We start from the raw sequence: 16,329 nt of genomic DNA on the forward strand, positions 1-16,329 counted from the left end.
ATAAACAAGCCCAATATGCACTGGGAGTTTATTTTTAATGTCTGTACTTTACTACTTCCAGCTGCTCGTTCAAAAAACAAACAAACAAACAAGCACTAATATCCATCTACAACATATTATAACATGAAAACCAAGTAAATAGAGTCATAACAGTAGATCAAAAGCTTGGCGTAATAAAGAAGAAAGTGCAGCAGCCTCACATCTTGACTTTAAAGACTATTTTTGTACCGTTTACAAAAATTTTATGACCTTACAACATAATAAAACTGAATTTAAAAGATGTCACGACTTTGAGGGCATGCAGGGAACATGACTTTGGCCAGTACTTAATGTCTTATTATATAAATGAATGATGAAAATGTTTGACCCCTTCCTTACCGCTGTTCCCACAGTCTGCACAGGAGATGAGCTCTTCGGGTTTCTTGTCGCGGTTCTGCTCCTTGGTCCCCAAACAGAAACTACAAATGGGTATGGGCTCTGCTACAGGCTGAGAGAAGGAAACAGAGATGAAGAGCAAATAAGAGAGTTATTGATTAAATAGATCCAAATAATATGGTGAAACAGAGGTCTGAATATGGTGTAATTGAGGACAGTCTGGATGAATTAATTGCTCTTTATGAACTGTATTAATGTCTGCTTCATTCAATTCCGAGCTGAGGACACTACTAATATCTCTTTCACAAATATATCAAAGCCTGAAGACAATAGACAGACTTTTACATTCTGGTACAGGAAGGAAAAAAAAAAAAAAAAAAATCAGCATTGTTTATTATTGTTTTTGAATATGTTTGTCTCGTACGCTCAACAAGACTATATTTATTTGCTCAAAAACACAGTAGAATAAGTTATATTGTGAAATATTATTACAGCTTACAGTCAAATAACTGTTTTCTATTAATACGATTTAAAATTTAATTTAATTCTGCAATCAAAGCGGTCTTCAGTGTCACATGATCCTTTAGAAATCATTCTAATATTGCCAAAAAATAAAGTTTGCTTAATTTATTATTAGTTTTGCTGAAATTAATGTTTTATGCCTTCATTTGATTATCAGAAAAAAAATTACATAACAGAATTTCTGAGAGAAAAAAAAATTTAAATTGCAAGGCTACTTTACTTATTTAAAAAAAAAAAAAAAAAGATTAAATTAAGTTGTTTTATGCATTCAAATAATTAGACATGCTAAAACACAGAATCTGGTAACAATAAAAAATATGGTCAGAAAAAATAATACATTTCATTAAACATGTAACTTTTGTTAAACTTTTATTAAATGGATGTGAAAATGTATACATTTCATGGTTTTAATTAACAAGACATGCTTTTTTGATTAATAATCTTTAATTTAACTATTAAAAAGGAGTCAAGAAAAATTTAAACGGAAAAAACAGAATCCAGAAAAATTAAAACGGAAAAAAACAGAATTTGGAAAAAAATTAAATGGAATTTAGGAAAAAATAAAACTGTTTTCATAGGGCCGTATAAATGTTACAAATTGTGCTCAAAGGTGATTTACACCCAAAACAAATTCTTTAAATTAAAAAAAATTTAAAGAAAGAAAGAAAGAATGAATGGAAAATAACTGTGAATAAATCTTTGTCAAGTTCATTAGAAAAGGTGCAGAAGAAAGAAAAGAAAGAAAGAAAGAAAGAAAGAAAGAAAGAAAGAAAGAAAGAAAGAAAGAAAGAAAGAAAGAAAGAAAGAAAGAAAGAAAGAAAGAAAGAAAGAAAGAAAGAGAAAGAAAGAAAGAAAGAAAGAAAGAAAGAAAGAAAGAAAGAAAGAAAGAAAGAAAGAAAGAAAAAAAGAAAGAAAGAAAGAAAGAAAGAAAGAAAGAAAGAACGAAAGAAAGAAAAGAAAGAAAGAAAGAAAGAAAGAAAGAAAGAAAGAAAGAAAGAAAGAAAGAAAGAAAGACAGACAGAAAGACAGAAAGAAAGAAAAAGAAAGAAAGAAAAGTGGCATCACTCAATGGGAGTTTTAAGGCATTTTTAAAGCCCCCTGCATTCAGTCAATAAGTGAGCATCAAAAAGCCGTCAAAAGATATTACGGACACAAACCATAGTGGCTCAAAGTTTCGAGGACCAAAGGCTGCAGTGGGCAAGATCACAGTGAACGTGCGGCTAGAGGTGGGTTTATTGTCAGGGTGTGGGCACAAAAGCATGTGTTGATGCTTATTCTAAGCACCACCATCTGACATTTGCTTCTGGAGCACCATTAATCTTTCAGTGTGTCCAAGAGAGACCCACCCACGACGCAGTATGCATCATACACAGAGCACAAACAAACACATGCATGTGGATGCAAGGAGACAGATGTGTGGAAAAGGTTCTGCTCAAGAGGAGCTGAATGTATATAGCTATACAGATGTTGTGCAACAGTACAAACAAAGACTGCTACTACGGTTCTGAACATGTGATTGTATCCAATAACGATACTGCGTTCTTGACTGACTGCAGAAAGAATTAAGAAATGGCAGATTTAGGCTGGGAGAAAAAAGGTCGGTGTGCATATGAGGGTGTTTCTAAGGTTTGGGTGTGTGTGTGTGTGTGTGTCCAGGCAGGGAGGAGAGAGGTCAGTGTGATTTATTGGGTTCATTTTCCTCTGACTCAGGTCCACACACACACACACACACACACACACACACACACACACTCACACTCAAGGGTGGGACCCTAAGAGAGAAAACCAAACCCTTACACACTTCTCCAAGCCAAAAGATCCAATCAGATCTAGGTTAAACAGAATACTGTTGTATACTTCAGTCATTTAATGTCTCTTCTCTATTCATGTTGTGACAGAACTTAGACTTCACAAATCAGAGATACAAACAGGATATAGAAATCTTACTACCTTTAGCATCTTCTCTGATGAACAAAATCCGCCAACAGAGGGAATGAGCTAAAAAGATTCTGCAGTTTACAACCATGAACAAACAGATGATTTCCCCATGAAAACAAACGTCACTCAAGTTCACAAAATAAAAATCAAATTCATTTTACTGCAGTACTCTGCCCTGGTTCAACTTTGTTTTGATTCAACACTGGAATGACATTTGACAAGAAATGCGGTTGTTGTTGTAGTAAAGACACGCTTGAACAAGCACATTTGTTTATATCTTGATAAACAAAAGCCATCAAAGTGCATGTCATATTGAGAGTTTGTTCGGATGTTCAGTGTACGCTCATGCAGGTGCACAAAAGCTCTCGTAGAAAACATGAAGAGTTTTCACAATCCCTGTCATGTCTCAACGTAGTTTCCTAGAGTTTTAAAATGTTTAATGTAAACAAACTAAAGTGGACCAAAAATCAAAGTGTACTGACGCTGACATATATACATATATATATATATACACACACACACACAACGGTTCAGAAGTTTGGGGTCAGTATAATTTTATGAAAGAAGCGTCTTACGCTCATCAAGGCTGCATTTTTCTGATCAAAAATACATTAAGATATGGTGGCCGAGAAGTGCAAAACAAATCACAATTCTGAAAAAATAAATTACAAACGCAAACGCAAATCTAAAAAAACAAAATAATAATTCAGAAAACACAACCACAATTCTGAAAACATTATAACAAATAAAAAAACACAATGACAAATCCAAGAAGCTATAGGTCTCTGTGGTCCAAAAAGGGGGTGTTTCTCAAATGTTCAATGTCATTTTCATCTCATCTAATGCCTGAATACTGTCTGATAAAGTAGCGTTTATGAGAGCCGTGCAGTTTTTTTGTGTACAGCTGTTACGAGGGAAACTGTTCTAGAAGCGCCTCCTACTGGCAGAGAATCAATTTGCATTTTCAATAAGGCCGTTTTCTACTTTTGAACGGTCTCAATGCTGTTGGATATAACTCAATTCGTTTAATTTTCCTAATAAAAAAAAACCAAACTGTTCAACTCTTAATATTTTGTGTTTATATTCTCCCCTTTAAATTCTCTCCGCCCCACATAAAAAAAACTAATTTAACACTAATTTAATTTGTTTTCTTTGTTTTTTTATTTTTGCATTCTCATTTGTTCAAATAGCAAATGAAAAACCCACAATAGTGTTTTCATGACTTACAAAAAGAAGAAAAAAAAATTAGAGAGATACTGATAACGGCGGTCAGAAAAGAAAGTGGTCAAATTTACTCTCACTCCTACAGACGCTGTATTAGAAACACCCTCGCATTAGCGTTAACTAGTTTTTTTGTATTCTGATTCAAAGGTAATAATAGAATAAAGTGTTGTAAATGTACGTGTTTTCTGACTACTTGTAATGTTTTTGGAATTGTTGTTGTGTTTTCTAATTTGTTGTTTTGTTTTCAGAATTGTGATTTGTTCTGCACTTCTCAGCCACCGTAGTAACAACACATTCCAAAATATTATTATAATTTAAAATAACTTTACATATTTTTTTTTTTGATTCCTGTCACAGCAAAGCTGAATTTTCAGCAGTCTTTACTCCAGTCTTCAGTGTCCTATGATCCTACAGAAATAAATTGTAATATGCTGATTAGATGCTCAAGAATCATTTCTTATCGTCACGGTTAAAAACAGTTGTGCTGCTTAACATTTTTGTAGAAACTTTTTTTTAGGATTCTTTAATGAATACAAATTTCAAAAAACATTTATCTGAAATAAAATATTTTTTTGTTTGTTTTTTTTTTGTTTGTTTTTTAAATGAAAAGTAATTTTTGATTAATTTAATGCATGGTCTTTGAATAAAAGTATTAATTCAAAAAATCTTACTGACACCGATTTCAAACAATAGTGTTTTTTTGTTTAGTTTTTTTTTAAGTTTGCGCACACACACACACACCTGCACAGCATAGGATAGCGACCTGCATCGGCCTTGATACCTCTTGACAATTGTTTTGTTCAGAACATGTTACTACAAGTGGAGAAACCAGGGCAGTTTAGCGGACACACCTTGCGTTCATACAACAACTCTTTCATTCTTCATAAAGACCAGCACAACAACTCAGATGAGATGAGCAAACTATTCACAAGGCAAAATTAAAGCACAGCTGCAAAGCAGGAGACAACCGCAGGAAATCTAAAAATATTTCATGTAGGAGAGAAAAATGATTCTTTACAGAAGCACATCTGACAGGACAAAAGCCGCCCCCTCACACACACACACACACACACACACACACACACACACACGCATACATGCATCAATCTGCCAGTTTTTCCCATTCTAATGCAGCCTTCAATTTCCTCTTAATGTACGCAAAGCCGAGTGCATGTTGTGCGTGGGCAATCAGACACTGGAAAGCCGAATGAGTAGACGGGGATACAACAGGAATGGCAGGGGGAGGGAGAACAAAACCTGCTGTCCTTGTCTCTGGCTCTGTCAAGGTTCTCATTAACATGTGAAACTCATTTCTGCATTCACCTGACTGTGTAGTCCCCTACCCATCACCCACAAACCCCTGTGCAAGAACACCCCTGATCAACACACAGAGAGAGAGACACCGGGACACACTAAAAACACACCCAAACAGAGAAAGGAAACAGAAAGAAAACAATAGATGGCAGACATGCAGATGCAACAATACTGTTAAATCAAAGGGCAAGACAAGCTCTTACAGCCTCACTGGTTCTGCATACGACCAAAACAACATTAAGTCTTTAGGACGGGAATATGCCTTGACCGCAAAGTTTTTTTTACCACCATGCATGGTACCTTCAACAAAAGTAAACTGGTAATGTTACTTTTAACTAATTATATAATTTGTATTGCTATTAACATTATTAAAATGTACACTATTACATCAATTAACTTTTAAACTAAAAGGGATTTTATAGATGATATTCTGAAGTGTGCTGGTAACCAGTTTCGGTTCCCATTGACTTTCATAGTATGGACAAAAACACAATGGAAAAAAAGTAGAGGTGTGGGATATCATGGTTTTTGATCATGCATGATTAAAGTTCAATTCTATCTGTCTCAATGTACTGTACAACGTAACGTTCACATCTAACGTTACACTCACTTGACACTTATTCTCAATCATAAAAGTGCATTATTTGCATGTTTTAAAGGGAACATCGCATGATGCAAAATTCACTTTCATATGTTGTTTGAACATAAATGTGTTGGCAGCGTGTGTACACAACCACCCTATAATGAAACACCCAAGTGTTTTTTTTTTTTTTTTTAAACATCCCCATAAATCATAACCTCTTTATCAGATCCTTGGCAGTGTGACGTACTTTTGGCAAGAACCATTCCACCCCTAGCAGAGCTTATTAGCATTTAAAGGGACATGCACCAAAACAGGTCGTTGTGAACAGAGCTGTTTTTGACAAAGGGTGTCGTTTTACACTACCTTTGACAAATTTTAACCAAAGTATGTTACAGACTTTTCATTAAGACCCTAAAGAATCATATCAACTTGTGGGAAATGCACATGATGTCTGCTTTAAAGCCTTGCCGATTAAACATTTAATTTGCGTGCTGTTATGACAGGTGCATACACCTGAACCATGCACATACTTAAAAATCCTGTCAAACATTACTGGAGTAAGCTATCTTTTGCATCTGACTGCACTAATATTGTAAAAAACACACAGGGTTTACATATAAACACAGTTGGTTATGTCTAAAGAGAAAGTAAACATGAATGCGTGCCTGTATATTAGATGCGTGCAGCTCTTAAAGTGACAGTACACTAATAATACTAAACATGCTGCCACTCGTCATTAAAGGGATAGTTCACCAAAAATTTCAAATTCTGTCAATTTTGTTATTTTTCATTTGTTGTTGTCCCAAACCTGTATTAATTTAGGCTATTTCATGTTCTGAACACAAAAGAAGATATTTTAAAGAATGTGGGTAACCAAACAGTTACTGGCCCCCATTGACTTTGATAGAAAGAAACAAAATACTATGGAAGTCAGAGCTTTTGTGTTCAACATAAAAGAAGAAAGAAACTCATTCAGATTTAAAACAATTTGAGATAACAGAATTGTCATTTTTGGGTGAACTATCCCTTTAATGTTAATAAAACAACAAAACAAAGAGAAAAATCACTCACTGCTCTTAAGTGCAGAACTTTCATGCAGTTGCTTCAATAAGAATCAATTTATACAGTAAAGCGTTTAAATACCTGAAAAATATGGCACGGTTTGTTTTATTTGTATATTACGTATATTTGTAATGTGTATCTTTTTCATTTTTTAATAACAAAGGTCCAATAGTGCTTTTTAGCATTTCCTGCTCTGGCTTAAATATCCTTTTTATTTTATATTTTCTTAACCTTGTAAGGATTTGTTTTTAAAATAGGAAAATTAATTTGATGTACTGCTCGGACAACTTGCAAAATAATAAAACCAACATGACAAAGAATTGTGGTTAATTTTTTTTTTTTTTTCATTTTTGCTATATTGCCCTCATCTAATGGGAACCAAAATGGTTTGGTTATCAACATTATTCAAAAAAAAAAAATTCATGTTCCACAGAATAAAGTTATACAGGTTTGGAACGACATGAATGTAAGTAAATTATAACAGAATTTATTTTAGAGTCAACTGCCCTTTAAAAACATCTTTATCAGGGATGAAGTGAATGTTCGGCAACCGAACAGTCCAAATTTATGCAATGGTGAAAAAACAAAACAAAATATATGGTGAAAATAAAATGCGGCCCAATGTTTCATTTTGTTCGGGTTCAGCCAAGATTGTTCAGTTCGGTGCATCCCTAATCTTTAGATAGCTATACGTAACGATAGACAGATCGAACAACAACAACAGTATGACAGACAGATAAATTCTTAACAGATTCTGCATTTCCACTATTTCTAAAAGCCCTTTCATGGCAATACAAACATTAAAACACCTTTCAGATCAGGTGCAACTGACAAAAAACCTCCAGCTGACATGAAAAGCAATGAGAAATGAAGTCCACTGGTTGGTTCATCAAGTCTCAGGGTGGCTTCACAAACAGAAGAGGCAAACAAGCCAAAACCCATTGTACTGCGCAGACCATTCCTAAAGTGAGGGATTCAAATCTGGAGGTCATGCTAGTCACACGAATAACACGCAGCTGCAGATACATCTTACAGCAGGGCGTAATGAAGCAGAGAACGTGTGTGTTAAATCACATTCACAATCCTTCATAGGACATGACGAACATACCATTCCTACGGTCATATAAGGGTCAGCGCAAAGTGGTACATCAACCAAGGTGCAAAAATTGTGGACTTGTGAAACATTTAACTATCCATATTACAAATACAACAAAACCATCAAATACAATCCATACTTTCCATTTTGGAGCTGGATTATAAACTACTATGTCAGCTCATAACTGTGCATTTTGGCTGATTAACAGAAAATATCTAAAATCTACCAAAAACCTTGTAAAAAAAAAAATCTGATTTAAATTTTGCATGAATTGAGTAAATATTGTGATATTACAGATATTACATAATTTGCCAGACTGCTTCAGCATTAACCATTAAAAACAGCTTTCATACCAATGATATTTAATAATTTAGCTTGAGAAACAAGGCTATGAGAGTCTGGTTTAGTTACAGGGTAGACAACCATTCTGATGCTCTAATGCCTCAGTGATCTTAGACCTACACAGAGAGGGATAATGGTATTGCTAATGATTATCATTTAAGTCCTGTGAGCATCTTTACATTCTAGTAGCGCTTCTGTTCAACTCGTGCCACACCAGAGCAGTCAGGACACAAGGGCCAACACTGATTACCTTTCCTACCTACCTTAACACCGACACATAATCAATGTCCAGTGCTGTTTGGTATGCATGCCTCCTGTATTCTCTACAGCTTCACTTAGAAACAAGAATAAAGTGAAAAAGTACACATTTATATGTACTGATGGGTTTGAGGGGTGCAGCTCGTTTCAATAATACTGTCCTTCTGCAAGTTATTTTCTGTTAACGTTTAAGACTTTGAAGACTTCTGCATTACGCAAATAGTGTTCATAATTACGATAATAACATAATATGACGGCAAATACCAGTTTGGGATATCACGCAGACCATTTTAGTACAATTAAAATAACGAAGTGGGTGATGTTTTTAAATCATGGTGTAGAATTCCAAGTTCTACACATCGCCCTGCCATCGTGTTTTGTTTATGAAATATTTCTGGATAATCTGATTATGCTTTCAGATTCCAATATGAACGTGGTACACTCAGCTCCAATTTAAAACACTTCAACCAATTCTGCAGATTTTCCACATAAAGAAGTGAAAAACATCTACAGATTTCATCTGGAGCTTTAAATGACAACCTTGCAATGAACACCTGAAGTGCAGACTGCTGTTTATTATATTTCTGGCAACTTAATTGACTGGAATAGTGGATAAACCACTTACTAGGGATAATTAGGAAGAAAAAATGTCCAGGTTTTACCCTGATCACCATTACAGTGGTCCATAACTCGCATTATGCTGCGGACTATGACCTGAACGTCATCAGGCGGCAAGTTCACATCTGAATTTTCACACGTCCCCAGAATGACCGCCCGAGGAACTTTCCTTCAACCCTGGAGCTTTCAGCTGTGAAAGGGCAACACGAGGCTCCCATCCTTCTTACTGGTGACTTCTACACAAAACCCTCTCATCAGGACCAGCCCACTTAATGTCCTATACACACACGCTCTCATAATAACCCCCAAAAGCTATGTGATTTCCCATCTATACCTCCATGCCCCTTACTTGACTCCAGCCCCCCCTCGCTCCCCACAAATGCCCCGGCAATGACCCTCTATTAGAGGAAGAACGTGTGAGCGAGTCTGCGATCATGTTTAAATGGAGGAGTGTGTCATTCGTGTGTTGACTACACAAATCTCTCCTCCATATCGGGGTCACAGCCAGTGCTCACCCATTTGTTTTGCTCCCGTCCTCACTGCACTGAAGCAGAACCCTTAATGATCGTATATACACGCGGCACGGTTAGAGTCAGCAATAGGCGGCTATAAACAGTCAAGCAGAAAACAGCATCACTGACAGCCGCCACATCAGACAAACACACACCTGCGAGTGAAAATCAAGTGCATTCTTCTAAATTCAAGCATAAAAATCAAAGCTGCATCACAAACAATTCAATGCCCTCCAATGATAATCCCTGCAGTAGAAGTATAACTTTGTGAGGAAAACATGTCCGAAGTGTTTTGTTTGCACTTAATGAGTTTTTTGAAGCTGGATCCAGAATAAAACTTAAAACCCTACGTAAAAACCAACAAAGAAACATGTAAAAACTATCTGGTCCGAACATGAAATCAACTCAAACTGCGATTACATATATTTCGTGGCACTTATCACTCAATTCTTAAACATTCTCGTCTTATAATGTTTTCTCTGCATAATTGCAGACATTCAAAATCTGTTCAAAAATATAATGACTATATAGTGACGTATTGTTCTATTCTTTTAATGAACCTTAAGGTTCCCAATCTTCTTGACCAATGAATTTCAATTGCTTTTCCTGTCATGCTTTACAACTGGACAATGACTTTAAACATTTTGAGACTGGACTCATGAAAATGAATATTAAGACAGTTTCAACGTTAAAAAAACATTCACAAAAAAAAAAAAAAAAAAATGGCCTAGAAATGCCAATTTATGACATGTATGACAAAAACATCACAGTCGGGAAGAAAACACAGACCTCTGGAAAATGCAAACCAGCAGGAGGAAGAAAGACAATCAAACTTTAAATTACACACAAGCGAAAGTGTTAAAATGTTCCATGTTATAAATATAAAATCGCATCAACAACTAGCCCCAACATTTCCACTAGTGTTTCCTGCAACGCTCCTGTGCATCCTAAAAAAAGACACTTGTCATCACAATAGTGATCTTATCTAAAACAAGCCATTGGCAAATTCTAAGCCTTTTCTTCTAGTGCAGACGCCTAGAGTTATCATGTGACTTTAGGCCACTTGTGGAAGCCTTGGTTCCTGAGCCACACACAACACAACCTTAGCTGCACGTAACGACTTCAGCATCAAAACACAGACATGAACAGCCAGAAACCAAGCTCAAATTTAGCATGGTATCATTCTGACAGCCAACACCCTGCAGTGCACATCATGGATGTGTCCCATATCAGATGTGATCGGAGGGGTGGGTGGGTGGGTGTGAATGCCTCTGGGGAGCATAAGGCAGAGCTGCTATTTATCAGGTTACAAAAAAAGTGGGTATTTATTGTGATGCTCTTGCTGCCTGTATGTCTGCAGTTCAGCCTCTATCTCTCTCTCTCTTCATCCCTCGCTCCATCTCGTGCAGGATGGTATGGAGAATATCAGTCTGAGCACGTGTGGCTCTTTTCTTCCACCACTACACATGTTCTCTGTCAGTGGCACATCTTGCAGCTGGCAGCCTCGTGACCGCTCATTCTTGACCATCTCTGCCATGTTTTCTTATAGACCATCTCACTCAAACAAGGCATTTCAGTAAAGCTGGGCAGTACTTGGAGTTTGTACGATCGAGTTTAAGCGATATGGCATGAGGCAATACTGTTAATATCGATATGTGACCCTGCAGCACAAAAGCAGTCATAAGTAGCACAGGTGTATTTGTTGCAATAGACAAAAATACATTGTATGGGTCAAAATTATTAATTTTTCTTTTATGCCAAAAATCATTAGGATATTAAGTAAAGATCATGTTCCATGAAGATATTTTGTAAATTTCCTACCGTAAATATATCAAAATTTAATTTTTTATTAGTAATATGCATTGCTAAGAACTTCATTTGGACAACTTTAAAGATGATTTTCTCAATATTTAGATTTTTTTGCTCCCTCAGATTCCAGATTTTCAGATAGTTGTATTTCAGCCAAATATTGTCCTCCTAACAAACCATACATTAATGGAGAGATTATTTATTCAGCTTTCAGATGATGTATAAATCTCAATTTCGAAAAGTTGACACTTAAGACTGGTTTTGTGCTCCAGGGTCACATATACAGTGAGGGTTGGGTACCGAAAGCCGGTGCCAACCAGTATATACACAAACCAAATCAGAATGCAGATTTTGGTGGCACTTAAATGCCTGAGCGATAGATTGAAATATGTGTCCTGGTTCTCCGAAATGGATGTGAGAAGCATGGGCATCGCTAGACCATTTTTACCAGGGCTATAGTGATTAGCTCCATAAACTGTACACAAATTCGTGATCGCCTCAGAGTCGGTCCCCCTTAAATTTCATATGAAAACAGCGGTGGTCTTCCGAAGTTATTCCCAAAATTCTGACAACTTGTCATTCTCTCTTTTCCCCTCGGCTCAGAATCATGAGTTTATACCCCACACTTCTGGCTTGAATTGACAAACTCGCTATTGTTGAGTTATAAAGTCCAAACTAGGAGATACAAACTTGCATTTTTGCAAGAAAATAGGTAAACGTTATATAAAGTGTACAGTAATAGGTTTAAATATTTCTTGCTGTAACTGTACAGATAATACAGTATGTCCCCTATGAACTGCATATGAGAATGTTATGTAGACTTATTGTTTAAATCAAATCTATGCTTTAAAAGTAGAGTAATCATAGCAGTTTTCTTCCATAGTCTGTCCGTTTAAACGTAATGGCATCTTTGATGACAGTATTCTACAAAAATTATTTGCATTCCGATTCTGACATCCAAAAGCACAACAAAATATATATATTTTTTTTCTTATTCCACGGATTTTACCCGTTTTCCTGCACTTGCTCCCAGTGTTTTATGCACACGCAGCTTCAAGAGACGTAACACTGACGTCTACTCCAAACATCAGCAAGCCATCTGAACACATTAAGGCCTAAAAGTACATTTAAGAAATTTAACACAAACTCTGACCTGCTTTGGATAATTTCTGGACGTTTTATTGAGTCTCAGAAAGCTGTTTGCTTACTCAAATCACGTCACGGCTGAGAGCCGCTATTCGAAACAGAAGTGAGATATGTAAATACCGGTCATCAGACAGGGAAACCGAAAGCAAAAAACTCCCAGTAAACAATGGAAACGGCTTCATGGACTCACCCGATCTTGTTCGTGAGGCAGCAGACGGACCGGAGGCAGAGAATCCAGAGACACGCAGCCCGTGCCGTCGCTATGAGAACTCCTGCTCACCAACCGGAAGAGCGGCCCTTGTTTCACCACCCGTCCGTGAGAAACGGCCCGCTTCAGAGACAGTCGGAGCTGCTGGTGGAAAATGCCCGGCCCCATAGAGCCGCTGCCCGACAGATAACCGGCAACATCTGCCTGGCACTTCAGAAAGCGTTCGATGCTCTTCAGGGACGATCCGCCGGGTTCGTGAAGCCCCTCTAGCGAGCGCTTGATGAGCTTGTTCCAATCCAGACCGGGTTTTTTACCAGAGCTCGAGGCGCTGGAACTACCTCCCGCCCGAGGTTTTGTGAACCCCAAGCGTCCAGGGTTTTCGGGGTCCTTGTAGGAGTTGAGCCCCTTATTGGACACCTTGAGGACGGAGCCATCTTTAACGCTGAGCTCAAGGTGCTCCAGGACCGTCTTGCGGTCAAGCCCGTGGGACATTGACACGGCATTGCAGATGCGCTCTTCGGACGGCCGCTGCTTTTGCTTTTTTACCTTCTTAATAGCTTCCAAGATCCAGGTGGTGTACAGCGGGTTGGCCAGCTTCACCATGGCTGCTGTAATACTGCCGGGCCGCGGCCCGACACACTTTCACAAGCGTTCGGAAGCACCCAGCGGCCTCAGCCCTGGCGCCGCCTCCTCCTCCTCCTCCTCCTCGCTCTTCGTCCAGGAGGCTATCCTTTGTCCCGGGAAGGTGTAGTAAGTCTCTCGGTGCCTGAGCAGGAGCTGTTAGAGAGGGAGCCGATCACCATAGCATAGGCTCCCTAAACCCCCCCCCCCCAACCTAGAACAGATCCGTTTAACCCAGTGACCCTTCCTGGGTTACCACACCAAAGCAAAGAGGTGAAGTATGCAACAGACAGCAACCACTCCAAGAGAAAGTAGAGTCGGGTGTCGTCTTATCCGCCCGTCTCAAAAGCAGTCAGTCCGGTACAGTCCTCGATTCTGACAGTTAGTGTTATCCGTTTAGATGGAGCATCTCTGTAAAGAACTGTAGCAGCACTACAACAACAACAAGCAGTCCAGAACAGATCCCTCACTCCAGAAAGCGACGCGGGCGGACCATCATCATCATCAGAGTAGTACTCTTCAGAACATTCTCCTGCAACCTGCACGAAGAAAAAACATGAAAGGATCAGACTCTGGAAAATACACGAAACATATTGCAACAACTAAATTAAAACTCCATACTACACTTCAAAAAAGTTTGGGCCCCACATGAGATTAGGACTCTTTTACTAAGCACTTAATAATTCTTATTGTACTGCATAACACTTCTACTGCTATTGAGGTGGGATACGGTTAAGGTACAGGTTAGGTGTGATTGTTAGGTTTAAAGGTGGGTCAACTGTAATTAATTAATAACAGCATACAGATGCTTTTAAACGCAAGTGTAATATTAAGAAATTGCATGTTCACAACTGATGCACAGTTTAAGTTGTGCATTCAAATACAATCAGTTTAAACAAGTTACAGCCATTATCAGCAGCAATACATTTTATTTTACTGTCCTTGTATTTGCATTTAATTATTGCGTCATTTGATGTGACTACTACTACAGCAAACTTGAAACCAAACATGACCCAAACACTGCAGTTAATTAATATTAGTTAGAACAAGAACACTAAAATAAAGTGCAACCCAATATATGAAACAAAAACAAAACGAGCTGCTTTGAGAACAGTTGTAAAAGCACTAAAATACAGTATTTCCAGTGAAGGGTTATATTAAAAATGTCTAAAACAGTGCCTGAGACAAAGTTATATGAACGGGATAAAACAGAATCAGTGGTTATTTTGTGTGCACAACAATATAAATGTTATAATGCAACTTTAAACTAAAGTTTAGCAATTTCACAACACTGTGTCAAGTGGCCACTTGTTAATTATCTGTAGATTAGGTGCTAATCATGTCAAACTGCAGAAAGGAAAGCACGAAACGTCAACACATGGCTAATAGTAAACAACACGGAGCTTGAACGATTTTTTTTAAATAATAATAATAATAATAATAATAATAATGTAAACAGCATTAGAAACGGCAGTTTAATAGTGGCTATAAATAAACTTTAGTGTAAAGTATTTAAGCATTTTTTTCCATAGCAAACGATGTAAACTTTTAAGTAAGTAGCGAAGCTAGTGCACTCGGCGGATGTTGTTAGCTTCAAAACACAAGCAGCGTGCACCTGAGAATAAGGACAAGGTCCCTTCGTTCCCTGAGATTTCACACCTTAACGATCAGAAAACCGCTTTTTCTGGACCTTTCCGTCTTTATTTTCCGTTAGGAGTCCTCGCGGCCTAACTGAACACACAATGCCAGCGGCTCCCGCGGTTAGCGCGCGCCTCAGCCGTTAAAAAAAGATCGCCAAGATTCCTTCCTTCCCTCAATCTGTGCCTCGAAGAAGCGCTTGATAAAAAAAAAAAATCCTCACGCTAGATGGCTTCCTCCACCATTTTTCTCCTCCACTTCCTTCCCCGCTCACTGTAAACCGAGTCCGCGGTGGCGGAGGAGACGAGGCCCGTGAGGGAAGTAGTTAGGCCTCGGTTAACGTTAGCGTCTCCCCACCCTCCCCCTTCATCTCCGCGGAACGTCCCCCCCTTTCCCTATACCTTCTCCCGCTTCTTCCCTGAAAGAGAGAACCACGAGTCCACTCGCTAGCCGAGAGCATTTTAAACCGTTACGCGTACTTGCGAGGTACTCACCGGGATTTAGGGTCGAGTGGACGCAGAGAAGGTGCCAGAACTCGTTCGAAACACAGACAACAACAAGCCCAAAAATGTAGCCAGAGAGCAGTGGCTCCAGAGCTGACGCCATCTTTGAGTGAAACAGGAGCTTGGCGCGTGGGGGAGGGGGAGGGGCGGGAACAGTCGGCGCTAGGGAGCGTCCGCAAAGTGCGAATCCGAATCAGAGATGGGATCAGATTAAGAAAGGGACTGCAGCGGGAGGAGAGGAGAAACAGAGGCGGGGGATAGTGCTGCACACATCTGAAGGGCGAATGTCCGTTGCTTCTGCCTGAAATGGAAGAAAAGGACAGCTGGTAAAGCGAAGGGGGAAAAAGAAAATAATAGAAAAGGCGATGTGGCGCGTTTAGGGAGCGTCTGAATGTTGCGGTCAAAGCGATGGAGTGTGTTTTTAATGTTAGAAGGGTATTTAAAGATCAAAGACGACTCTTCCACTGTCCACACCTCCCATCGGGGTTCTGCTCAGCCATTCTGCTTCTGTTTCCATAATGCAATGAAAAATGCATAAGCGCTGTGACAAAGCAAATGTT

At 38.4% G+C, this 16,329-nt stretch overlaps 1 protein-coding gene across 2 annotated transcripts in view; it reads right to left on the reverse strand.

The window, feature by feature from the left end:
• LOC109062567 (histone acetyltransferase KAT6A-like) overlaps positions 1-15,916 on the reverse strand; it is a 34,589-nt gene extending 18,673 nt beyond the window's left edge. The window contains exons 1-3 of one of the 2 annotated variants that reach the window (XM_042723504.1): positions 15,761-15,916; positions 12,990-14,167; positions 379-487 (exon numbers count right to left, since the gene is read on the reverse strand). In XM_042723504.1, the coding sequence (XP_042579438.1) occupies positions 379-487; positions 12,990-13,610 (730 nt within the window). In that variant the 5' untranslated portion in view covers positions 13,611-14,167; positions 15,761-15,916. Of the gene's footprint in view, positions 1-378; positions 488-12,989; positions 14,168-15,489; positions 15,511-15,760 lie in introns of those variants that run through there. The other variant, XM_042723505.1, reaches the window with a different exon arrangement.
• Positions 15,917-16,329: the final 413 nt, after the last annotated feature.

Source organism: Cyprinus carpio, chromosome B5, assembly GCF_018340385.1.
Source record: "Cyprinus carpio isolate SPL01 chromosome B5, ASM1834038v1, whole genome shotgun sequence".
NCBI lineage: Eukaryota > Metazoa > Chordata > Actinopteri > Cypriniformes > Cyprinidae > Cyprinus > Cyprinus carpio.